Below are 25,838 nucleotides of genomic sequence, written 5' to 3' on the forward strand. Positions count from 1 at the left end.
ATCATCTTACACTTGTCAGTTTGTCTTCATGGTCTATTGCAAATAGCGTTCGGCTCCAATAGTTTTTTGTTTTTTTTTTCACTTCTGGCCACGAAGAGCCCATTTTGGGGGTAATTCTGACTCCGTTTCATGCTTTTGCCACATTTTGATAGGCTTATAAAGAAAATACAGGGTCAGGTTCGCAGCCAATTAGAGGCGGATATGGCCCGCACAGATCACAGCTGGAGGAAGAGGGAGCCCTGCCTCTGGCGCTGAAAGCGAGCCTCTGCTGCCTCCACGCAGGGATAAGTCGAGAAAGGGAATGAGGAGAGTGATTTAAAAGACCGATCCGCCACGTTCTGCGTCCAATAAATGAGGCGCTCCTGAGTCCGGAGACTTTTACGCGCACAGGTGAAGCGCTTGGATGCGCGCAACGGTGCCGCCGGTGCGCTCCGGTCCTGCAGACGCGCCGCTTCTCTTCAGGATCAGGATCTGGGACTATCAACGAGCACTTTCCTGTCTTTGAAAGAAGACTTCTTTGGCTCGCCTTCATGTCGTTTTCCAAACCAGCGCCTTTGAGGAACAGCAGAGGTAAACTCCTTATCAGACCAACGACCTGGAAAAAACGTTTCTGACATGCCACTCACTGGACGATCAGGATGAGAAGCTGTCTGTTTGCTTTATATACATCTTTTTTTCAAGTTTCTCAGTGTATAAAGTGAAGATCTCAGCATTTGATAATATTCTTGGCACAATTTGACAGATCATTGAAACCGGAGACAAGATCGAGAACATTACTTTAATATTATGGATTATAAAATAAGTTAAAAGTTATTTAACAGTACAGCACCGAACGGGTTTTAATAAATACACAACAAGAAAAAAAGAACTACTGAACTCCTCAAAGTGACGGCCGGTTTCTCTCCTCAGGTTTGTAAGGGCGCCGGATGGTCGGCAGACAGACGCTCCGGATGGACGGCGGCAGCTGCTCCGGGGCGGCGGTGGATGACAGCCCGGCGTCCAGCCCCAGCTCCAGCCCGAGTCCGGACGGCCGCCGCCGGGAGCTCCACCGGGCCAGGGTGCTGCAGACGGCCGGGCTCGGCGGCAGAGGCCGGCCGGCGGCGGCCAACGCGGCCCGGGAGAGGAGCCGGGTGCAGACCCTGAGGAACGCCTTCCTGGAGCTGCAGAGGACTCTGCCGTCGGTGCCGCCGGACACCAAGCTGTCCAAACTGGACGTGCTGATCCTGGCCACCACCTACATCGCGCATTTAACTCGAACTCTGCAGGAGGAAGGCGCGGAGGAGGGAGAGAGCACCAAGACTGAGGCGTTACACTCCCTGAAAGGAGACGGATACCTGCACCCTGTCAAGGTCAGCCACGAGAAAATAACTCTTTATTACTTAAACATATGCACTTAATATAGTTATTTTATGTCTGATAATTTTTCATTAAAATGGTAGATAAATCATCACTTTTTACATAAAGAATTTTAATATTTTCACAGAAGTGGCCAATGAGATCCAGACTGTACGTCGGAGCGAGTGGACAATTCCTGAACTCTTCAAACCCTTCAGAGGAGAATCAAGGCCCGTCATCGTCCACATCTCAGTAACATGAACCATCTACATCCAGCAGTATAATTAAGTGCATGATTTCATGCTTTATTTCTACTGCAGCCTGTCCAATTTCCACGGAAAGCAATACAGTGTGAATTAATATATTAAGTGAATTTAATGTATAGAATTGGAGTAAACGTGTTCTTTAGGCTCATTCCGTTTGCATTGTGCAGTTCCACACATGTGCCATGGTTCATCTGCAGGAATTCCACGAGCCCGTCATGCTTGACTTGTGCACTTTCAGTGGAGACATTTGCACTAAATGCATGTGTGAATAACTTATCATCTGTCATGTGAAGTGGTCTGTCAGGGAGCCGACAATGGAGGCTCTTCATCTCATCTTCCTTATTTTTACATGCATGGTTGTATTTGTGTTTGTGAATAAATAACGTGACAAAAGACGTCTGTAAAAGTTTCATTGGAAGAAAAAAACGTAATCCTAAATTGCATTGGCATTTTTACACACGTTAAATTATTCTTATTATTTTTTTTTAAAAATTTTGATTAGTATCGTGACATTTAGTAAAATCCAACGGAGACGTGCACCGTGATAAAAGTCGCAATAAAGACATTTGTGACTGAAAAAAAATCTGCACCTGCTCTGTTGTGTTACACACAGGGAATATTTGTTTCCAAGCCTTCAAAAAATTAAAAAATAAATTAATAATACTAATACTAAAATAACAATAACAATAATAATAATAATAATAATAATAATAATAATAATAATAAAAAGAAGAAGAAGATGAAGAAGAAGAAGAAACTATGTTCAGACAATTTAATGAAGACGCAAATAATTTAAATTTACTTTTTTGAAGGGATGAAACATGATGAACAGTTTGCTTGTCTTCAATCGCTCCAATTCTTATTGTTTGGGGGTTTTTTTGTTTTGTTTTTTTTTGTCTGTTTTTTTTAGAACTAATGTGATTTTATGAGATGGCTCATAATATTGAGGAATAACAAAGCCAAGTGCATAAATGTAGTCTTTTAAAGAAACGTTGACCTTCATTCACTATTAAAATAGAATATTATTATATGATTATATATAGATAGATAGATAGATAGATAGATATCCAATATAAGTTGTTATAATAATATAAGTAGTATTACAGATCACAGAGATCTCTCGAAATGTTGCATGGTACTGAAGCAGACAGACAGACAGATCATCAGTGTTGCAGTGCGCAGCTTCTGGGCGCAGAAGGAGGAGCAGCAGCCGGGAACTCTTCCTCTTGCTTCGGACATGGCGGCAGCGAGCAGACGTGTCTTCTCTCCCGTCCCGCGTTTAACTTCCTTTTCCTGCCTTTGCAGCGCAGGTAAGCTGCAGTGCGCCTGTTTTGCACGAGTTTAGAGCCTGCAATATGCTGGATTTGTTGACCAGACTAAATAAGGGTGAGATCTAGCACGAGTAGGTTAGTGGTTAGCAGGAAGCTAGTTAGCATGTTGGCCACGTGGGCGGCACCACGTGTGCGTCCAACGGGGGAAAAACTGCAGAAACATCACTGGATGTAGTTTAGGTTCATTCAGGCATTTTAAACTTAAGCATTGCATGTTATTTTGTTTGCATCTTGCAGTTAAAGCCACACACGTGGCTAAAGAGGATTTTATCATAACTGTTTAGTAGTGACTCCTGTTCGATACTAACATCTAGGATGGGTCTGCAATGATGACACAAGTAGCAAGACTATCGTTAAATCGGACCTTCACTTGGAGTGTGTGAGCCTCAGCACGTGAAGATCTTAAAAGAAAAATACATCAATCATGGTTTTGGACAGTTGAGCTCCTTGCTCCAGTCCTCGCGGGTCTTGAACCAGGGGTCAGCAGAAGAGCTGCTGGTCAGGGAATTGACTCCTCCATTATCACGCTGGGGAAGCCCCTCATGGCCCCCACATGAGGGGGGTGAGGTCATGGCAGAGGTCGTGACCTGCTGTTGAACCCGTCCTCAGAGCTGCTGGGTTACACTGTACCCTTTGACCTTCAGGTGATCAGTCATCTGCTCTCCCTGTATTGGCTATTCCTTCAGTATGTTTCACTCATCTGAGGTGAAAATCAATATTCTATCACTCCTGAGAGTAATTATGTCTTCCACTGACTAGTTAGTGACAGCCATGTTCTGATTCAGAACTGTACATGAAGACGATATTTTCAATAATTTAGACTTTTGTGTTTCAGGATTGAGGAGGAAAATGGCTTTTTGGTACACCTGACAAGGTAAGAAGTAACCTTATCTAACATGCCATTTTTAATTAAAAGGTCAAAAGTTGTGGAAATCTAAAGTCTGGTTGTGTGATTTCAGATGCAGTGCCACCGCTGAAGATCACCCCATCCTGAGCCTCTCGGGTGAGTTCTTCATGTTTAACATTAGTCTTGAGTTTTTTCCCCAGAATTCAGCAGCTGGTTCAGTGATGAGTTCACTCTTTGCCGTTTACCCATCAGAAAATTACATGATGAAGACGTGATAAACTGAATAGCCAGCATCACACTAAGTGACAATTTGATGTTATATGCTGGATTGTGAAGGTTACTGATCCCAAGTGTGTTTTTATTTCAGCTGCTGCAGATCACGCGCCGTCGGATAAAATGATCCGGACACGAACGTCTGGTCTGCCGCGCCCCATCAGGTAATTTCACCCCGGAGTGAGTGGAATAAACTAAAGAGATACGTGAGGTTTCCTCTGAACATTGGAGCAGTAGAAACTAGTGTGGCTGTGAAAATGATGAATTCACGTTTTCGCCGTTTACCCATCAGAAAATAGAGTGATGAGATTGTGACTACTGATTCAACAGCTACAAGTTTTATCTCGTCTGCTTTCAAGTCTTTTTTGTATTTACCTGACATGAAGACATTGTCTTTCGTTTCTTTACAGACGTGGCAGTATTGGCTTCACCTCCTCTCTGGTAAGTAAAGCCTCTCATATAACCGGCCGTTGTTTGGCTCCTCAGTCTGGATCAAATCGTGATGAGTTCACCTTTTCGCCGTTTACCCATCAGAGAAACAGCTGATGAAAATGTGACTAACTGAACTTGAGCTCGGTGTCAAAACTACACAGTTTGACATTTTATCTTGAACTTAACACACACTGTTCTGTTTTTTTTTAATAAGGTTAAACGTATGGAGCCAGTAAATGACCAGATGACACACGGAGAAGCACAATTGGTAAGAAGACACCTGTACATGTATTTCCAGTGTTTCAAAATCTTACAGCACTGACAAATTTAAGACTTACAATTACCTTTGTTTTCAATAAATCTGCACTGAAAATAATAAAGAAGATATTGGACTTTTTGCCTACCTGTGTTTTTGATCTTTTTTTGAAGGTCTTACTCTTCTGTAATGTACGTCCCTGCTCCAGGTGCGTAGGCGTAGATGAAGCGCAGAATGTTTTGGTGGAGCTCGTCCAGCATGGCGTCCCTCTTGTGCAGTCCGTCCCCGCCTGCCAGGTCACAGGGAAACACCGCGTCGGGGGGAATAACGAGAGCGGAGGCGCCTGCGGAAAGAAACCAGCATCTCATCAAAAACTCTGCTGTAAATGAGCAAGATAATGGTCATTAAATAAATTAAAATGTCATTTATTTCTTGATCTTATTACTGAATCTCTTTTTATTTCATTTTCACCATTCATCTTTGAGGATTGTATTTCTAATATTGCCAAAATAGTGTTGCACAAGAAAATTGGAATATTTGAGTCATGTTTATATTTTAAGAATATTTTCTTAAGTAAATTGCTGATTTTTTTTTTCCCCCCCTAAATGAAATTACCATGTTTGAGAGTGACTGAGTTTTCACACAGCAGCACGGCGATCACAGCGTCCTCCTCCAGGACCAGAGTCCTCAGGCACAATTTGCAGTGAGCCTCAGCCAATGATATCCTGTGATAAAATAAAACCAAACTGGGTTCAAACCTAAATATAGATGTGACCGAAGAGTTCATTTCATAATTTTGTTTCTGCATGAATTGTGCAACATCACTTTGAAAACAAGTGTCTGTCATAAAATTTAAAAGTCTGAATGAGTGCCATCTAGTGTGCAAGTGTGACATTACACAGATCTTGTACCAGCTTAGTACTTCTTGCTTGCTTTTCAAGCTTTTATTGCCACAGAAAGGTGATAATTCTAAACGATGGATCATGTTATAGTGGATTATGTTTAGCTGCATGTCATTTTCTGCCCTTTTATATAACTGCAATCTACAAGCTATATGAAACCACTTATATGAAATACAAAATATTCCCGATGTAAATCAGTATATACAGCAGAGATGTGTGGATTCCATGTGTGGTTTTTAGCTCTTCGTTGAAACGTACGATGGAATCACAGTGTACCAATAATTTGTTTACATTCAGCAGCAGCGTACTTACAGTAGTTTGATGGAGGCCACCGTCACGTTGACCCCCTGACTCTGGGTTCGGACTCTGCGAGTTGCCATGTAGTAACCGTGGATTATTTTCTCGGCTGCTGGACTCAGCTCGACCTGAAGACCCTGAGCATGAGAAACCAGCTGAAACAGAATTAATGAAACAAGTTGAGGTTATGTTTTTCACCAACATATTAATCCTACGGACATTTCACAACCTCCTGGAACTCTTGGGTAGAGAACTCCCAGCAGGGTAAACGCTGGGGTCTTTGCGCCCGGATCGCCTGCTGGAGGGTGTGAACCGTCTGGGCCAGCAGGGCCCGCTCTGCCACGTCGTCTTTACACTGAACCACCAGTCCGAAGGCGTCGGCCAGCTGAACGGGCACGGGACCCATTTCCTGCTCACAACGAAGGAAATGACAGATTTTTTTAAAAATAATATTGAAAATTATTCTTAAAATCCCTTTTATTTGGTAGTTTATTGTTGAGCTCATATCGTTGGCTTCTTTCAACAACAAAAAAAAGAAAACAATTTCAGGGGAAATGTTCAGGAATGACGCTACCAAAAAAAAAAAAACCTAAATTATCTCAATTTGCTGTTTGCATCTGCCAGACAATGATCTAAAATGCAACTGCTTTCAGTCTTTACACGACTGCGGTTCGTAATGTGACTCACGGCCGCTCCCAGTAAAGTGCAGTCTGCTCTTCCGGACCGGTGATAAGAGTCTGTGAGGGCCCAGAAGCTGCACTGCACTGGAAATGAAAGCTGCTGGTCCGCATCTTCACCGTACTTCTTCCCTGGGATAAACACGGACACGGTGCGGCTCTCCAGGACTGGAAAAATAAAAATCCACTCAGCATCGTGTTTGGCAGAAGATATCAAAGCGGGAACCAGCTTATGGTATTAGTGTACCGGACTGAAGGGTCTCCAGCTTGTCCTTTTTGTAACGGTTGAGTTCTCCCAGCATGCAGATCCCCTCTGTGGCGAGCAGGGCAGAACCGGCGTGGATGCTGGCCGTGCCTGCTCCGTGTTCGTCGTGGGACAGAGATGCAAACATCTCCGCAGAGGCCTGATGCTTGACCCCGCAACACGCCAGGCTCAAGCTGTAGGTCATGAGTCTAGCACCAAGAAGAAGAAATAATGATTTAATCTGAAGCTTTACATTTATAAAACATCATGTTTCAGAACCCTTGAACCTGTCCACTATGAGAGTATCAGTGGTGACAACTAGAAGATCCACGTTGTGGAACGTGTCTTCTGCGTCTGTGGTGGTCTGCATCAAGCTGAGCAGCAAGCTCAGTTTCAGCGTGTTGTACGACCCCGGAGGAGCCACGTGAAGCCCAAAACAGTGAGCCACAACGGCCGAGAATCTCCAGAGAGAGGAGGACGTCTCTCTCAACAACCGCTGGAAGCTGGCGCTGACTTTACTGCAATCTGAAGGTGGAGTGAGAAAGAGGAGGTTATAAGTCATACTGCTGATCTAAATATCTGACTGACGTTTTTTTTACAGTCCTGAAATAACTGGCTTCCTTACATTCTGGCTTCCACGGTTGGACACGATTGGCCTCGACACTGCAGGCAATGTTGGGCCATTTGTGGACATGCGCAGGAATGCCCAGCAGTCTGTAGCGCCGACCGATCCTCATTGAGTTGCACAGCTCATCTGTGCGAGTGAGGAAAACAAAGCAGTGAGACTCAGAAGTGCTTGTTCTCTGCTGCCCGCTGATTACTGAAGAAACATGCATGCCACCGAGAAACCACTGCCAAGAGAAACAGAGAGGGGCCTACAGCACAAAGAATTCACTGTGCACATCGCCGAGCCGGCTAATGAGTGCTCCTTGCACTTATTAACATATATGTTTAGTAACGGGAACCCACTGTATTGAATTCCTCCGCAAGACTAGGTCAACATAATATGTTAATCGTGTTGCTGAGATTTGCTAAGCTCTCGGGGAGCACCGGTGGGACAATGTTACTAGACGGGACAGAAACACTTAATATCCTTCAGTGAGGCACTGCACACAGCTGGCTTCACAGAAATCTATTTGTTTAAACTCTCCCCTACTGAGCTAGTGCGCCAATGTGAGCCTCATTTGAAAAGCCAGAGAAAATTAATGGCGAGACTCAGTAGATCTGACTGTAAATATAAACGACCACATCCTCATTCGTCGTGAGTAGGAGCAAATGTAATGAATGAGAATGTGTTTTTACAAATAAATAGCATGGAAGGAAATTAACAAGTTTACAACATCAGTATTCAAAATAGCAATCAGTCCTTTAAATTTATTGTCTTTAACCCAAGTGCTTGTAATGTGGCATCAATTACAAGGTTACTGGTTCAAATTCCAGTCGATTTGAACCCAGTGTTTTAGGTTTCATGCAAAGATACCAGCATCTCTTTTATGCCAAACCAGATGGATCCTTGTCAAACTCCTGCGCACACGTGCAAGATAATGCGGTGAAATCATATAATGATGTTCACTCATGTCTCTCGGGCAGCAAAACGTGACGCGGCTTTCTATTTGCAGACACTGGAAACACAACCAACAGATCGCATGCTGGTAAAATGGTTTTAGAGAAAAGATTTGCCCTTCTGTTATGCAGCTGTTTTTCTGGGCCATAAAGATTTGCTTTTATCGATAAATAGGCACACTTGACATTGATGTCATGATGTTGTATTCTTTATTTTAGGATTCTATTACTCTAAAATGAACACATGAGATGTGTTTCTGTTCTTTGTGGATATAAATTTGGATCACGACGATTGATGTAATGCTCACATATTTCTCCAGCTTTTCTCTCACCTCGTCATGAATGTCCAATTTGTTGATAATGATCAATTATTTTAGTGTAAATGGACTGAATTAATAAATAAATGTCAATCAAACTATACAATGACCCATTTGGGTTGTAAACTTATAGACATACCTCTGAGAAACAGAGTGACAGATTGGTATCTGAGTGAGCTTTGGTGCCGGCCTGTGAGGACGTCCAGCGCTTCGGCGTGAATCAGCTCCACCAGCTGCTTGTCTGTCGCCAAAACAAACACACGCAGTGCACAGATATGACCACACATTACACACATCATTCTGAACTGAGAAGCACTTCCCAGCTACTCTCACCTCCCAAAACTCTGAACTTCACATCCTCCGTCAGCGGGGAGCGGCAGTTCGTGCAGCTGAAGTCATTCCTCACGACGGCCGACTCCGTGGCTCCGGGTGTGTGGACCCGGATGTGGTGGAACCCTGGAGTCATGGGATTTGAATCTAACATTATACCTGTGAATATTACTTTTCTGAAAAACTGAACCTACAAGAATAGATCTTGATGTTTTTGTTTTTAACAATTAACGCTCCAAAGCAATTAAGACAAAGAATGAGTATTCTTCGGACTTACCTCCAGCAGAGGGGCAGTCGTCGTTCGTGCAGAGGAATCTTGCTCCCTGGGTGTACTTCGTGACCCTTGTGATGGCGATGACAAGGCCCTCCATGGAGACAGGCCTCACGGGGCGATGTACACGCGGAAATCTACAGAGGTCCAGTGTGTACTCGGGAAATGGGGGCAAATGTGTATAGTTTAGGATGACATTGACCTAAAGACAAAAAAAAAAGGCAACACAACTGAAAAAAATGCTTTGATTTCTTATGTCAAGTATTTTTATTCTTGGGGCCAGATGGGACCAGGGCCCAGGCTGTTTGATACTCCTGCACTGCCTGCATTGTCAGTGTCTGCTATATTTACCAGAAGTCCAGATTTTCTTTGTCATTTGTAACCAAAGAGCAAAGAAAATCTCGTATTGTGAGAGATGACTTGGACATTTTCCATCATTACAACTCTGATAGCTGCTCATCCCACAAATGCAAAATTGTTAATATTTTTTCAGTGGAAATACATTTATTACTGAAAAAAAAAAACGCAAAAAGTAAAATTTAACCAGCAAAATACCATATTTCTTTACATTTTTGTCTTTCTTAATTATCATTTTAATCAATGGAGTAGTTTCACCCCTGCTTGGTTCATACCTGGCTTTCTGTTTGCAGTTTTCCAATCAGAGAAAGACTCTTGATTACCTGGAAACAAGCCTAGAAGAGGGATTTGGTGAATATAGTTAGCATGTCATTGTTAGCATCTTAACCTAACTTCCCTGGGCAGTTAGCCGACAGCTTTCACGTACAGACTGGAAGAGAGTCGTGGCAGTGAGGGGGTCGTGCAGCAAACAGTCTCCCAGCTCGGGATCCACCTCCATCACATCAGAAGGATGAACAGACACGTTGAACCTGTAGACGGCCTCGGTCCGCTGCGGGTCTGGAAACAAGCGAACTATTAGCTTAATTATCAGCTGTACCGACCTTCAAAGCAGCGATATAAGATACCGTTATAAGGCTCGCAGTCCTCCGCCAGTCTCTCGAGGCCGCCGCTTCTTTCCAAGTAGATTAAAATCGATTGTTTTAACGATAAAACGTCCGCCATGTTCATTAAAAGCTGAAGCTAAAGGTTGAAACTGCTGTGGCGGAGGTAAGTTCAGGTAAGCGCGTGAACTTTCTGAACTATCTGTGAACCAGTCATTTATCACACTTACTATTCTTTAAAAAAATCTTAAATAAAAATAAAAATTCACATTATTTTATTGCTGTGTTAGAGTCGTGTTGCTACGACATATTAGCTAAGCTGTTTAGTTCCCGTTCCTTCCTTTTCCCAAAGAAATAACCTCCATTTACAGAAACTCATGTTGAAGAAGAGGATTTGAGAACTGAAGGTCGCAGGTTCGAATCCCACAGTAACTGGTTGAGGCCCTGAGCCCCAGCAATCCTCCATACACTGGAATAGGATGGATTAAATGCAGGGATTATTGCTTAAGAGGGATCAACGTAGTAAACAAGATAAATAACTTTCTCCAGCCAACTTGCACTGAACTTAATGTGTGAATTCTGAGAGCTGGAATGAACTGAAGTGACCCATTGAGAAAGCAACATGGGTGTTGTAAAGGTGAACGCAAGCTTATTTAAAAATGCTAGAATAAAACGGGATTCACCTACACTGGGACATCCCGTCACTGTCAACATTAGAGATTATTTCAGCGCTAATGAGGGGCTTTGCTTTGCCAGTTTTGCATATGTGCTTCACTAGACTGCTGCTGCTGTTACTGAACCACTAAACAGGAAGTTGGAGCCGATGTGGAAATATGCCCTTCTAGGCCACACTCCTCCACTCTGCTAATGATCACAGTTTCACTTCCATCCCACACTTTGTTTAGTCATGTTTTGATTCTCCCATGTTCTTCATTAAGTGCAAGTCTTTTATTTCATCTGGTGACGAAGAAAAAAAAAGCAGCTGATTCATAGAAGGATGTTCACCACATACCACATATAACCCCTGATTAAAACTGTACATAAAATACTGGACAAAAACACACTTTATAACTTTTCTGATTTTAATCACGATGCACGAATATATTTAACCTCATTTCCAGGCGAAGAAAAGCATTGCATTTTTTAACTTTTTGAATGAATAAATGCATTAAGGCAAAGAGTAGCAAAACCCAAACATCCAATAAAAATGATCAGCATTGACATAGACCAACAAAAAAAAGTAACTAAAGAGGTTGAAGACAGTCTTTTTTTCAATGCAAACATGACCTACGAACCAGAATGCTTCACTCGGTGGAATCTCAAGTAATCCCCACCTCCAGCTTACAATATAATGTATGATACATATTTGTTTATACAGTAATTACAAAGAAAACACAATTCAATCTTCCACTTATTCAATTGTGGCATTTTAGGTCCAGTGAACTCTTCAAGTGTGTTTCAGAAAACTGCAGAAAAAAAAATTGAGTTATTTAAGGGTCAAATGTAAGGCATTGTAAAGGATCGACTTAGAAACCATTGAAGGTTACACTAATAAGGTACAGGTGTCTTTTCTTAAAATATCTTCTGTTATATATACACACATATGGGTAAAATATAAAGTCATACTTTGTTTTTAAGTGCAGATTCTTCTCAGCTGCTTGCTTTGGCTTCATAGAGAAAGTTCATCTATGATGTTAATTCTTCCCTTTTGTCAAAAGTTACAAAACTTACAAAGGTTAAGGCAACACTGAGTTGTTGGGAATGTTTTATAGGAAGGAGTCATCAGAGGGCGGTGCATAAGAGAAGCCCACAAAGGCGTCGTCGGCTTCCATAACGCTAGCGTTGACGATGGAGTGTTCTTGAGACCAACAGATTGAGTTGGGAACTGTTTCTTCTGTGAACTCGGGGTCAAAGTTAGAGATGTCACTGAAGGAGCTCTGTGCAAAGAAAATAGAAGGAAGAAACGATTCAAGAAATTATTTTGAAAAGACAACAAAAGCTACTGAGATTCAGTCAAATAGAGCAAAACTGAGAAATACATTCAGTCTAAAATGTTTAAAATATAACAGCAAAGTACTTAAAAAAACAAATGTTTACCACGTTGGGTGTAAATGGCGGAGGAATCTCCTTCCGTTCAAGTTCACCCCAGTTAATAGAGGAAAAGAAGCCGTGTGCTCTGATCTCATTCTGAAAACAAGGAGAAGAATCTTAGATGTGATTATTTTCAATGATGAGCCACAAGAGGGAGCTGAAAAATTAAGAATCCTGCGCTTACAAAGTCGTCCCTGGACCCGAGTCGGAGTGTGCCGTCTTTCTCCAGCAGGCCTTCGAGCAGAGACCAAGCCATGCTGGACGCACCGGGACGCTTCGCCAGCGGCTTGTGGAGGATGTTGTCGTACATCTCGTGTGTGTCCCTGCTATAGAACGGGGGCTGAGACAAGGAAAAAAAAAAGAAGGAAAAATAAAAGAGAGAAGTAGAAACACGTGGCAGCGCAGGCAGATGATTCAGCATTTCGAGGGACGTTTCATTTACATCTTCACACTCAACGTACTTATGGAAAATAGGGATCAAAGTAGAAACTCACCAGACCGAAGAGCATTTCATACAGCACTGAGCCCAGACACCACCAGTCCACCGTGTTGTCATACGGCTGCTTTCTTAGCACTTCTGGAGCCAAGTACTGATGAGAAGAAACAACATTTTCTCACCTCACCTATACTCTTTCTTCAACCATACGAAACAAATGTTTCATCAAATTTTATTTCTGGGAATGCGAGTTGGAAGTCCCTCACACTCATTGAAATCATAAACCCAACAATTGTTGCAGTGCTTTCATTACAACATTTCAACCTTGAGTGTGTGTCTTGTTCGGAACAGCTCGATACAGAACTCGGCAACATCCAAATCCTCGTACCTCAGGTGTTCCACAGAACGTGGAGGTGGTGTCGGTCTGGGAAATGCCTTCCTTGCACAATCCAAAGTCTGTCAGGACGATGTGGCCCTTTAAAGAGAGGACGCGGGGACATTTTTAGTCAACATGTGCCACACAAGCGGCTCATTATCCCTCAGGACTGAGGATTCTATTGTTACACAGGAATGTTGGCTGCGGGCCGCCCCATTCACAGTGCCCTCGCTTTCTCAATGAGTCTAGGCAGAAAAATCATTAGTGGGACCTAATCCAATCGCACGCCTGCCGTCAAGCTGCAACTGGAAATAAAAATCGTGGGAGAAATATGAACCGAGAATGAAGTGTGTAAGTGTTAAAAAAAAAAAAACAATCTGATCTTGTTAAATATTGTACTGGAGGTTGGTAATTTTTGTGGACATTAATCCCCAACTACTGAGGTGTAAGTGAGTTCACTGGACATACAACTTGTGCCAAATATCTGAACCCATTCACTGTTTTCATTAATTGATGGAAAAAATAAATTGCTTAATGGCAGTCAAATTTTCAGAGAAGCACCTGCAGTTGAGGTTTCATTGAAAACAACTCGCCACAAGGAAAACTCACCTCATTGTCAAGAAGAATATTTTCTGGCTTCAAGTCCCTATTAAAAAAAAAATAGCAGATCAGTGGGTCTCGTTTCACAGTGTGTATCAAGTGAGAATATGTAGAATGCTACAAGTGTCACCGTCGCTGAGTCCAGTAGATATCAGACATATTTTAGGGAAAATTATTTTCAGTTTCATTTCATGGTATGAACTTGGCAAAATGTTGTGTTTAGATATCTCAGACTTGCAGCAAAGTCAGAATTTCAAAGTTTACCAAGGCAGTATGATGACTGACAAGACTGCATTATTTCAACACAATTTGTTACACTTTGATTTACCACACACCTGTAAACAATGTTGAGAGAATGCAGATATCCCAGAGCACTGGCCATTTCAGCAATGTAGAACTTTGCTCTGGGTTCTGGAAAGGTCCGTTCTCTTTGGAGGTGAAAGAAAAGCTGAAATGAAAATATCCCGGAGGGGGGAAGTGTTAATGCGAAGGTAAATCCATAATCTTAACAGTCCGCTACAGAGAATGGTGGCTTGTTGTTATTAAAACTTCAACTGTGATCAGATTATCATGTTTATCTGAGAGGTCTGAGTAGTCATCAAGTACAGAAGGGCAGGAGGAAGGTTTCCCGGGACACAGATTGGAATGAGTCATCCTCACACAGTCACACATGGCAGCTTTCAAAAAAAGCTGATCACACTTGAAGGAGCCCCACTGAGGAAGTCACACTCACAAGATATTCTCCCCACTAATGCAATCATCTCTTATAAGACGTTTGCACTTGGGAGGTGTGTTGACAAGGGAAAGTACAGTTCTGAAGCATTTTCATTTGAGATGCTTGGCATATTCACCGCTTCCTGTTTTACTACATTTCTCAGCTGCTGTGGAGCTCGTGACTCACGTCGGTGTGATCAGATTATTCACGAAAACTGAAACAACTCACTTCTCCTCCATTGATGAAGTCCAGGACGAAGTACAGCTTGTCTGTGGTCTGGAAGGAATAATGGAGACCCACGAGGAAAGGGTGCTTGACGTTTTTCAGCAGCACGTTGCGCTCGGCCATGATGTGCTTTTGCTAGCAGGAAAGATGATTCAAAAGAAGCATCATGGTACACATGTCAATATTGACAAACCTGGAACTTATCAAAGTCTTGTCTCACAGTGAAGTTACCTCTTTTCTGTTGAGAATGACCTTTTTTTGTAAGACCTTCACGGCATAATACTTCCCATCGTTCTTTCGCTTTGCAAGGAAAACCTACAACACAAACATGACAAAGTTCACACGTTTTGAGAGTAAACATGAGAATATGGTAGGGAGATAACAAAGCAAACTGGTTCTTACTTCCTGAATAAAAAAACCAACACATGCAGAACTAAAACTTGCGGTTCCCTCACAGAGAATGACAGCATAATACTCCTGTACTGTTAATGCAGAATCACCAACAGAGGGAAAACAAAAACAGCAGCATTATAGTGTTCTGCATTATTTACATACCTTCCCAAAACTCCCTTTTCCTATGACTTTTAAAAAGTCAAAGTCTGTGGGCTTTGCACTGGAAAGAAAAGAACAGCACTTCAATTTCAACAGTGAGAGAATGCATGTACCTACAAATATGCTAAAACATGACAGGACTTTTATTGATCTATTTTCAATGTAGGTTAATGGTGAACTTACTGTGGATTTCCAGAGGGTCCCAGGTTAATGTTTCTGGAGGTAGAGCTGCTCTGTTAAACACCAAAGCAAACATTGTCTGGATTAGACACCGAGATGCAAGTTGAGTACGAAGCTGAGAATAAGAAACACTGTCAGAAAAGTCTCAATTTAGATAACCTCATTAAAAACAGGGAATAAAAGCAGAACAAAATAAAAAAAAAGTAAAAAAAAAATCCTGATTTGTTAAACAGATACTTACTTTGTCGTCCTCGTCCTCGGAGGCATCTGAAAAGTTTTGCAGTTTGTCCATCAGTAGAAAGGTTCTCACATCTGGACTGCGAATTGAAAGTTGAAAAACAGAAATGAGGTAACTGGAATGCCAAGTTTGATACTTTGCTCTGATAACATTTTCAATCTAGATCAATCGATGTTGATAAAGTTCGAACGGTATGAAAATCCATAAATATCAAATATCAAATGATGATAAACGTGAAAATCTCATCACTTACTGGTTGCAGAGCTGAGGATGTGAAACAATCCTCTTAATGAAGTCATGCAATCCTGCTCTTCTTTGCTTGATGAACTCTATTTGGACAGACATAGAGGTATAAACAATAAATGTAGTGTAAACAAGTCAAGCTTCTGCATAAATTTAAAATGACTCGTCGGCCATAGGCTTTTGTGATACGAGCTCTCACCTGGCTCAAAGTTGTCCCCAAATATCCTTTTGGCTGGAATCTTCAAATTCATAGATGGAAACTGTTTCCTTAACTGTGTTCAAAGATAAAGAAGAGGCAGAGAGAAAGGTTTAGAGTCTATAATTATTCTAAATGCCAGTGCTAACACCGTGACGCACAAACAAAGCCACAGGAAGGTGTGATGCGTCACATCTGAAGTGAAATCAAAATGTGGTTTTGCCACAACTCACCGTGTTGTAGAGTTTATCGAACTCTGCGTATCGCCTGAAGACAAACCATTCCTGCCGCCCGACAGCGACCATCACTTTGTAAACCTGCAAAGGGCCACGAGAACTCGTGTCAGCTCAAATATGACGATCAGATCTTCCTCAGAACTTAGCAGAACAAATATTTACATGTTAACTTTAAAAACTGCCTTTGCATAGGGAAAGTAGAGTTCAATGTACGCACTGTGTAACGTTTTTTCTTGTCCCTCTGCTCGTTGTGGCAGGGAATGCAGACATTGGGGAGACTGGAGTGCTCCTCCATCCTCGATCCTGTCGGCATTCAAAGGTGAAAGGTCACGAAGCAATGCGTCCTCCAGGTAAAAAAACAAAAAAACAAAAACAAAAACTAAGTATCTTTTTGGCCGATCCCCATCTCTGGTCAAAGCTGTGGAAGAGCAAAGAGAACAGACTCCTTCTGTTAGCCGAGAAGAGAAACGAGACTCCTTTCTGGTTAACACCAGCTGTGTTAGTCTGATTGCTTTCTGACTGATAGAGCAGATTGTCCCACGTACACAAACACTGAATTCAATGATCAAACATGGGTGCAGGTTTGTACACACCAAGACTATTGTGACTCATTCAGTGGTTCAATCCCATGGTGCTTTGCCCTGTGATATGCTCACACAATAGTAAGTCCAGCTTCACCCAGCCGCCCCCAGTATTTACAATTCATTTGTCAGCTCAGTTCATCAAACTTAATGACAGACGTGTCAGGAAGAGACGAGTGTGTAGCGCTGTTTTGAGACGCAGCAGCCTTGTATATACTGGAGGTATCAGCAGCTCCAGCAGTAGGGAGCAATCTAACAAGCTGTTTAGAAAGACTGATCTGATCTAATCGCAATCGGAAAGGAGTGTTTATATGATTGGATCAGAGCATAATTGGAACACATAGTTATGACTGGCTCATGTTACCCTGAAGAATGTTTCCATTTAAGCTGCTTATAGGTTTAGACTTCTTTAATACACAAATACACGTACGATTGTCACTAACTTCTTGCGTCTCAGCTGTAATCTGTGCTCTCTCCGCTCTGACCTCTCTTTACCTCCTTGCAGGACCTCAGCTTTTGAAATCCGTCCCTCCTTGGCCCTCTATCCGGAAAGCTGCCACGTCTAACTGGCTCTGCAGAGGTTTCTTTATGGTGAAGTTAAGTTTTTCCTTTCCATCGTCACACATGTCTGCTCATGTGGGACTGCTGAGTCTTTCTCTGTATTTTATTTTTAGTGGGGTTTGTAAAAACACTGTAACTGGCACTGCCAAAATAAAACTGAATTGAGTTGACAATTATTAGATGAACAGTATTTCATCTCTGAACAATCATCTATTCCAGGTGAACTCGAGGTCTGAACGACTGAAAAAAAAAAAAAAAACTCCACATCATAATGAAAAGCTAGAACTGTGTCACTCTAGTTAAAAAGTGACTTGTTTGCTTTATTGTGGATGACACGGGAGTACAAGTCCAACAAATTTCAGGTCAGTTGGGTCAAACAGAGCAGGTGTCCTCCTGGACAACCAGCAAACTCTCTGCTCCCTCTGAGCAGGAACATCCCATCCTCACTCTAATCTGGCCCGTCCCGCTAAACTAACACTTCAACACGATCTACCGCTGCAGAATATAATCAATGACTCTCTCGTTTCTACTTTTTGCTCCGTTGTTAGTGGCGTTATCTATCTCCCCCACAAGTCTGTATCTATGGAGCCTCTTCAACATGCAGTTCATCTCACACACACATACACACACGCCCTCTCGTAAATACAATATATGTATGCATGCATACCCACGTTCGTTTCAAAGATATTTTTGCCCGTTTGGTCTGTAAAAGAGCATTTTTATAATCCAATAGCCTTCCAGGGCTTTTTTGACGATGGAGTTACACAGAGGGTTAAATTTAAACCGGGGATTATATAAAGCTCATTTCTGAGGTGTAATTAAAACAGCTGCCAGGGCGAGGACTTTAAAACAAGGTCAGAAAGAAAGGCATTAAAGCTGCATCAAGTCTGCTATAACACAGTCAATTATATTTCATCTGGAGCTCTCATAGAAAACTACAACAGTCATTGTAACTATCTGGCACTCTGATCTAAATTTACATTTAGAAAAAAAAATTACAAACAAAAAGGCGGATCCTTCCCTTTGAATTATGTAACGTCTATTGCTGTTACAACAAAGCTCTTTGTCTGCTGCTCTGACTTGTCCATTGTTGGAAGTTAGTGAGGTCAGCCTACTTTGTTTAGATACCCCCCCCCCCCTTACTACTATATTCTGCGCATGTTGCTCAAAATCCAAGGAAAACATGACTTCACGTCAAATTTCTTTCTGTGCGTAGAGACCGTGAAAGCACCCTGAAGAGATCTCTCATTCAGCTCACGTTGGGGTGAACGGTAAAAGAGCGGCGCCTCTTTAAAATGCATGTGTGCAGTCAGGGAGGACCTTCATGCCCTCTTCATCACTGGCTCTTTTCCTCCTTTAGCTACGACGTTAAACTTTCAGTTTTATGTTCAGCTACGTACGAGAGAACTCGGCCGAGGTTTCTCCCTGACACTGTTCTTTTTTTTTTTTGTGGAGAACAAAAAAAAAAAAAGAGGTTACAACTAACAATTTCAGATATTTGGCTCATTAGATAACAAGGTCAAATACTCTTTTGCCACACCAGCAAAAACCTCCTAAATGCTGTCTACTGACTGTTGACTGACATACCTCAATGTCCATAAATTGTTAGAAGCAAATCTTAAAACACGAATGCGGCAAATCAACAGCAGTTTTATGTGCTGGCTTTTATTCACAATCATCTAATCCAAAAATAATTATTGCTTTGTAATACCTGGAATCCACGCATCTCTCACATCTGTGCTTGTTTTCATGCTTAATTGGCACTGTACATTACAGGGTAGGACCCGCTTTTTAACATTCCAGAAATATTTTTGCTGAATATAAAAATAACCTAAAACCATCAGGCGTAACTGGAATTTACAGGGACGCTTCTGGTCACCACCACACCCACTAATGCATGCATTGTGTAGTTTGCTTAATGCAAAGCAAATACAACTTAGAAAGTGGGCTGTGCGATAACAGGAACAAGATTAATGTGAAGCGTGTTCTCCTACCAGCAGGCCCCGTGATCACACCACGGCGTGAATTAACATGTGCTGACAGGTCCAAATATGCTCGACTACTACACAAGATCAAAAGTAACATTCTTCCTGCTTTACTCAGACACACACTCCTGCCACTGAGGGTCCTATGGGGATGTGGAGGGGAGGGAGGTTCACAGTGGCTTTGCAACACGTGTCAAGGACTTTCAGAAAGAAAACAAAGCAGAAATCACAGCTGATACTTTTAGAATGTTTGACGAAGGATGCTTGTTTTATGTCAATGGATCACTACCAATACTTTTCTATTTAATGCTGAAGCGTCTATTTTAAATGAGAGGGGCAAATCTCTGATTGAGGAAGTGCAGCTGGGGGAGTTTAAGAGGCATGAACTCAGTCAACCCCCCGATGCGTGCAAACAATCTCAGCACTGACCAAAGTCTTACCCTAACCTGACAGTCCAGACAGCGCACAGACTTCCTTTTCTAGGCAACAGTTTGATACACTGAAAGAAGGGCAAGTTCATGTGAAATCTCAATTGCACTGCACTTTAAGATTTAAATTACTGCAACAATACCACAGTCCATCTATTGGTACAAATTGCTTTTCCTTGACATAAAATAAAGCACATAAAGACAAATATTTCTTACACAAATGATCTGTTAAAAAATGCATCTGATTTTTTTTTTTTTTTTTTGATAGTATTAATGACACAGGAGTGTCAAACATGCAGCCCGTGACCCAAAACTGGTCAACATGAGAGTCCTGTCTGGTCCAAAAGGGATCAGTGAGAGTATAAAGTACCTGTTCAACAGCAAAATCACATTAACATCGAAGGATTGCTACAGAGACTTGTAAAAACATGTATGGCAAAGGCAGAAATGATCTGAGAGGATTCACTGTGAGGAAACTCAATGTGGCAGGAAGGCTTCAGAATATATAGAGGGGACACATGAAAAGAGAATATGAAAAGAGATTGCAATAGAGTGACTGGTATTTATACACTACTGAGATCAAACTGGGCTCCCTGTGGTCTCTGAAATGTAATTTGTACTGAAGTATAATTAAACTGCCATACTAAAGGAACATGTACAAGTATACAACTTCTTTACAGTAATGTGGGGATTGTTAATTAGTCACTTCCAACTCTGTAAGTGCGATTTCATTAGCATTAGTCACACTTTCACAAATATCTGACCTTATCACGTGTATTATCGGGAAAAGTAAACCTTCTTCCCAAACAGAAGCAGCGGCGAGAACAAAATGAACCGGTGGAGGGAGGAGCTGGACACGACTGAAACACCAACAGACACGAAATGAGAGCTTTCACATGCTCCAAAAAAAAAAAAAAAACATTACAGTAGTCCCTTTCTGTTGAAGCGCTGTTTAAACAATCGCACGTAAACTGATTGAATTAAGTTTGAAGACATTATACGTCGATGGAACTTCAGCTTATCTTAGTTTTAAATCAGGGGAAAAAAAACTTCCATTATGTAACAATTGGCAGATATCGCACTGCTAATCATCACAAAAGGTGTTATTTTACAGCGTTACACATGAAACTGAAACAATAGTTGTGTCAGTTAAGTCCACATTGGTCGACATCACGTTAGCCAGGACGAGTTGACTGTACTGCTGGCGTTCACTCGAACATCACGTACCTTACAGTCTTTTGATGCGGCGCTCATCTACTTTTCGCTCCCGGTGTGGCTTTTTCCCCCTCCTCTCTGCGGCGTTCAAGCTGTCAAAACAGCTCCCATTTCCCCGGTCCAAGGCTCGACATGAGCCCGAGAGTGAAGCCTAAAAGTTTGGAGAGGTCTGACAAGTGAGGGAGAAGCAGGAAACATCCGTCAGAAAGTTCCGATGAAATGTGTCACGGGATCTCTCCGCACTACCAACGCCGTCAAAGCACACTGGGCGGACCGGTGTTTCGGATTGACTGGTTCCCTTGGTGACTGGTGATGGACTTCCTTTAGCGCCCGTCGTTGCTGCTAATAACAGAAAATGTAAAAAAAATAATTGGACTCACTGAAGGTATGATGCTTCAAAACTATATTTTAAATGCAGTTAAGCGGCATTCCTCGGGACTGCTACAGATTTCTTTCCAGTTTTTATGCGCCTGCGGACACCAGTTAAGGGGGAAGCAAGTTACTCCGAAACACCGGAAAGACTCTTCAAAGTACAGCACACCTTCAATGCATTGGGATAAATACATAAATGGTCGCAAGCAGTGCTGCCACAGTGTTATAATCAATTGGAGTGTATCTGGATCAAACCCTGAATATACACGTCCCCCTGTGCATTCATAGTTTAACTGGGGACTCTGAACTCTCACCAAGAGTATATGTGAGTGAACATAAGGTTAAATTATGTAAGTCGTATTATTTTGTTGAATGAATAAATTCACATTATTATTTTTGTTCAAATAATAATATAATAGAATAAATAAGACTGGATTTATTTTTTATTTTATTTTTATCTACCACCATCAAATTGAGCAGAAACAAAACACAAAGATGTCACAGATGAGCTGAGAATTGTGGATGGTATTATTGAATGAATGGTGATTACAGTGTAGTTTGTGCTTCGACTAAAGCGAAAAGCTGTATTTAATTTTGGAGGTAGAGAAAGCATTTCCCTGCCTTGTGTTTGATTGCTTGAGTAGTGCTGCCTTTACACTGAGGAATGACAACACTGAGAAGTCAAACAACTAAACAGTGCCACCTACGGATAGACGAGCTGTGGGCACTAAATAATCACTCAAACTATCGTCATTTTATACACTGAATTGATAAATAACTGTGTTCGGGAAACCCCTTCAAGAAAACAGAGAATGACAACACTTTAATTAGCAACAATTAATTTACTAAAATTATTGAACGATTGAATTGATATCTTAAAATGGGACATCACGTGGTTGTTAGGGAAGCTTAGCAATACATAGGAAAACATATGGTTTGCATTCCCAGTGTTAACCATTCACTCTTGGCTGTGACTTCTATTGCTTCAGCCCAAACAGACGCATTGCACCACTTACCCCAGTGTCCTGAATCGACCTCTTCTTGCAGTTGCGCTGATTGATTACAAAGAAACCAAGGGTGTTATTGTTGGGTTTTTTTTTTTATAAATACATTAACGAAAAAAAGTAATGGAGGAACAATACAGACACGGCCCTTGATCAATATTATTTCCTCTTACATTGTATGAATGAAAATACTAATGTGGACAACAAAGATTTGTCCACAAGGTGTCAGCAAAACACAGTGCGACTTTGCTTGTCAGAGCAAAGAGGAAATTACAGGCCAATGATATCATTTTCACTCATGGGCAATTCAATTTCATCAACTGTAATCGTAAAAATGTGTTTTTATGAAGCTCGGTGATGTGCTTGTGTCAAAGTACATTAGTGCAAATTTTATAAGTACACGGAGTCCCCATTTCACTGTAAAAGTGCAGTGAGATGACTGTATTATGTTCGGCGCTACAGAAATGAACTTTAATTGAAACGAACTCTTGAAACTATAAAAAAAAAATAAACATGATACTTGTGCAAAAGTATGTGAAACAATATTTAGTTGAGATAATTTATCTTACTGGTTACACATAAACGTTCAATATGGATTTCATGGCGTTTTCAGAACACATTATGAGGGTGGAAATCGCATCCACCCCCTATATGGCCTCCGAGAGCCCCTGCACCCCGCTTTGAGCCACCACCACCTGGATGAAAAGACCCTTTCTGCTCCAAAAGCTGACAGTACAGTGCCCAAAACAACTCCCGCCTCCCCAAGTCTCCAACCAATCACATTCGAGCTACTCCTAATTTCTGACCTATCAGGTTCGAGTATTGACTCCTATTTTAGTAGCCCCGTTTCTGACCAATCAGGAGCGAGGCCGCCCGCGCAGAGGGCTGGGCGCGAGAATCGGCGGGATGGACAAATATCATAACGCCAAACAAGAAGAGAGCAGAAAGACTAATATAGAAACAGCGCGGAGAGAAATGAAAGTAATATAGGAGTATCACCAGCGTAGTTTCCGCTTTTTACGTCTCAATGCTGCCTTTGAAGACCCACGCATGAGAAGAAGACGTCCCGACGCTTTTTTTTGTGGGAATATGAAGTCTGTGCTGAGGGCTTGCACCAAGGGAGCGTAATGTTAATGTACGATAAGTTAGCTCTCTGGCTAGCCCAATACTGCTAGCTAGATGCTACCGGCAATGACGGACAGCATTTTCTATGGATATACGAGTGTTAATGTGGGATTTTAGAAAACTGCCACACACAGGGTCGTCTTTGAGAAGTGTCAATCGTCCTACAGACTGTCATGGACAACGTGAAATCACGCAGGTGGGTGCCAGCAGCAATGAGCATGCAGTGTTGTTTCGTTATCGGTTTCATGTCCAGCCATCTGTTGTTGTTTGTAAGTAATAAACAGTAACGCTTTGCATCTTCACGTAAACATAGCTTCAGATGAGTTGGTGGGCTCTGTGAGCCCTGTACATACAGTGCGTTCATTCATTTCATAGTATGTACTGTATGTGCACCTGTCCACTTGAGATTTATGAATGGAAGTCAGTGTATTGCTGGGTACATACATATTAGATCATAACAGATAACTCTCAATGAGCTAAAAATGAGTGTGCATTGAAGAATACACACACTACGTATGCATATCTCGATAGATAAATATAGGTTTTAATGCTTTACATTACATTGGAGGCGGGCTGGTCTTTGTCAAGCAGTAGTTATGCAACAGCTGCATCCTTGAAACTTTACTCGAAATTTAACCTGAATAAAAACAGCCTTCTGGCTCTTGTATAGTATGTGATCTGAATAAGAAAATCAGTCAAATAGAATGAATTAAAAAGCTTCATTTGATTTAAAAAAAGATGCAACATATACACTTTATAATTCTCTCATCTGCAAAGGAGAAATGATAAAAACACTCCAAAAGTATAGAAACTTATTGTATCAAACCAAATCAAAAAAATGAGAAAACATAGACCCCAAGTACACAGAACAATAGATATTTATTTTCAGGAGAAGCAATGTCTCAAATTTTATTCCAGTTAATGAGCTCTCATGTGTTTACATTTACATGATGTGAAAACTTTCAGTTGAATGATTAAATAATTGGTCAGCAATGTGACATTTCCTAACAATTTCCATCATTTATCAAGTAAAAATAACATTTCTTCCAGGTTCAAGATATAAAGATTCACTGCTTTTCACGGCCTGTGAGAAAATCTATGCCCAGAAAATGATTGATGAGAATAAACAAGTAATTTCAATTGTATCAACAGATGCTTAGCAGCATTTTAAAACATATTATTCCATATTCCACAGTCACCTCAAACCTTAAATGACACTAAAGGTTTGTCTTATTTATATTTGCACTATATTAAAACCTAAAATAACTGTTTATGTATCATCTACTACATATTGTTCCTTCTCTTTTGATCTGGAAATGGTTGGAGTAGTTGCAATTAGAACACTTTAAAAAATGCATCAAGTATTTAACAGTATAGCATAAACATTTTATGTACTATGATCTATTCCCAAAAGGAGCACACTATGAATACCTTGCTATTGGAGCTGTTTTACTTGCAGCTTAGCCTCAGCATTTAGTGATTCATTCATGACACATCTAAAGTTTATAAATGAATAATGAGCTGCTGAGCAACATGATGCCAAGAGCTTATATAATAGTACCTCCTCTTTTTTAGTTTTTTAAAATACTGGACCGTTAGAGCTTTGCCATTTCCCTGACCACACCTCTGCACACCTCCTCCATTTCTTACACACATGCACAACACACAAATACACCTCTAGCAGTGAAAGAGCCTCTTGATGTGGGATCTACGCCCCTCTTTCCTGTTTAGCCAAAAGTCTAAGCTCAGTTCACTTTGTGCCACTTCTGTGAAGAATCACTAACAAAATTCAACTGCAATTTCAAGTTTTCTCATTAAAGTCGACCTTTCATGCAAGTCCTGAAGAAAACACGTATTTTTTTGTACCTGTGTGACTGTTGAGGTCTGGTATGGGAGCAACTCCCGGGAGCTGCTCAGGAATTCAATTTCTTGGCCATTTGTTAAAGTCTGCTAAACAGACCACAGTGCGAAACATTATTCCTCAGTGGGATATCGTGGTAAGCACTGTGTGCAAGATTAGATTCCAGCCTCTTGTCTCATTAGTAAAGGTTATGTTAGTGTTCCTATACATAGAACATCCTATACATTATGTTGCTTACTTCCATTGTCATTAACGTTTTTTGATTTTTACTATACTGAGAAACATGTTATGTTATGTATCACTTATTTAGATGCTAAT

General features: G+C 41.4%; 3 protein-coding genes and 1 non-coding gene across 6 annotated transcripts; 2 read left to right on the top strand and 2 right to left on the bottom strand.

Moving 5' to 3' along the window:
* The first annotated feature begins 470 nt into the window (after window positions 1-470).
* On the top strand, window positions 471-1,925 carry tcf24 (transcription factor 24). Its single transcript, XM_030099740.1, has 3 exons — window positions 471-570; window positions 910-1,349; window positions 1,484-1,925. Exons 2-3 carry the CDS (start codon window positions 927-929, stop codon window positions 1,589-1,591), a joined length of 531 nt encoding a protein of 176 aa, XP_029955600.1. The 5' UTR covers window positions 471-570; window positions 910-926; the 3' UTR covers window positions 1,592-1,925.
* Window positions 765-10,421, bottom strand: mcmdc2 (minichromosome maintenance domain containing 2). Its single transcript, XM_030099739.1, has 15 exons — window positions 10,325-10,421; window positions 10,126-10,256; window positions 9,974-10,033; window positions 9,348-9,543; window positions 9,074-9,196; window positions 8,880-8,981; window positions 7,474-7,614; window positions 7,148-7,373; window positions 6,864-7,069; window positions 6,627-6,784; window positions 6,169-6,348; window positions 5,955-6,094; window positions 5,356-5,465; window positions 4,889-5,083; window positions 765-1,259 (listed from the first exon to the last, which is right to left on the bottom strand). The coding sequence occupies exons 1-14, from the start codon at window positions 10,419-10,421 to the stop codon at window positions 4,917-4,919; spliced, it is 2,037 nt and encodes a 678-aa protein (XP_029955599.1). The 3' UTR covers window positions 765-1,259; window positions 4,889-4,916.
* LOC115394808 (small nucleolar RNA SNORD87) lies at window positions 3,989-4,071 on the top strand. The gene has a single exon (XR_003932165.1). It is a non-coding gene; the product is annotated as a small nucleolar RNA SNORD87 (small nucleolar RNA).
* Window positions 10,422-11,361: 940 nt separating the features above from the next.
* Window positions 11,362-21,419, bottom strand: sgk3 (serum/glucocorticoid regulated kinase family member 3). Of its 3 annotated transcripts, none has more exons than XM_030099724.1 (17): window positions 21,171-21,419; window positions 16,606-16,691; window positions 16,386-16,469; window positions 16,156-16,228; window positions 15,967-16,042; window positions 15,717-15,792; window positions 15,479-15,528; window positions 15,299-15,356; window positions 14,975-15,058; window positions 14,747-14,878; window positions 14,139-14,251; window positions 13,813-13,849; window positions 13,216-13,302; window positions 12,886-12,981; window positions 12,576-12,731; window positions 12,398-12,487; window positions 11,362-12,237 (listed from the first exon to the last, which is right to left on the bottom strand). In XM_030099724.1, the coding sequence occupies exons 2-17, from the start codon at window positions 16,681-16,683 to the stop codon at window positions 12,067-12,069; spliced, it is 1,461 nt and encodes a 486-aa protein (XP_029955584.1). In that variant the 5' UTR covers window positions 16,684-16,691; window positions 21,171-21,419; the 3' UTR covers window positions 11,362-12,066. The 3 variants fall into 3 exon arrangements, with proteins under 3 accessions (XP_029955584.1, XP_029955583.1, XP_029955582.1); XM_030099723.1 differs by having other exon boundaries at window positions 16,606-16,732; XM_030099722.1 differs by having other exon boundaries at window positions 16,606-16,806.
* Window positions 21,420-25,838: the final 4,419 nt, after the last annotated feature.

This window comes from Salarias fasciatus, chromosome 9 (genome assembly GCF_902148845.1).
Source record: "Salarias fasciatus chromosome 9, fSalaFa1.1, whole genome shotgun sequence".
Classification (NCBI taxonomy): Eukaryota; Metazoa; Chordata; class Actinopteri; order Blenniiformes; family Blenniidae; genus Salarias; species Salarias fasciatus.

Excerpts from the sequence above, each read along its gene's own strand:
- tcf24 (XM_030099740.1), top strand. The coding sequence starts at position 927 with ATGGTCGGCAGACAGACGCTCCGGATGGACGGCGGCAGCTGCTCCGGG. Across the intron at positions 1,350-1,483 it reads GATACCTGCACCCTGTCAAG|AAGTGGCCAATGAGATCCAG; the intron begins GTCAGCCACGAG and ends ATATTTTCACAG.
- mcmdc2 (XM_030099739.1), bottom strand. The coding sequence starts at position 10,421 with ATGGCGGACGTTTTATCGTTAAAACAATCGATTTTAATCTACTTGGAA. Across the intron at positions 10,034-10,125 it reads CCACGACTCTCTTCCAGTCT|GCTTGTTTCCAGGTAATCAA; the intron begins GTACGTGAAAGC and ends TCCCTCTTCTAG. Across the intron at positions 8,982-9,073 it reads GAAGTTCAGAGTTTTGGGAG|ACAAGCAGCTGGTGGAGCTG; the intron begins GTGAGAGTAGCT and ends TTTTGGCGACAG.
- sgk3 (XM_030099723.1), bottom strand. The coding sequence starts at position 16,701 with ATGCCGACAGGATCGAGGATGGAGGAGCACTCCAGTCTCCCCAATGTC. Across the intron at positions 13,850-14,138 it reads TCTCTCAACATTGTTTACAG|GGACTTGAAGCCAGAAAATA; the intron begins GTGTGTGGTAAA and ends TTTTTTTAATAG. Across the intron at positions 13,303-13,812 it reads ATATTCTTCTTGACAATGAG|GGCCACATCGTCCTGACAGA; the intron begins GTGAGTTTTCCT and ends CTCTCTTTAAAG.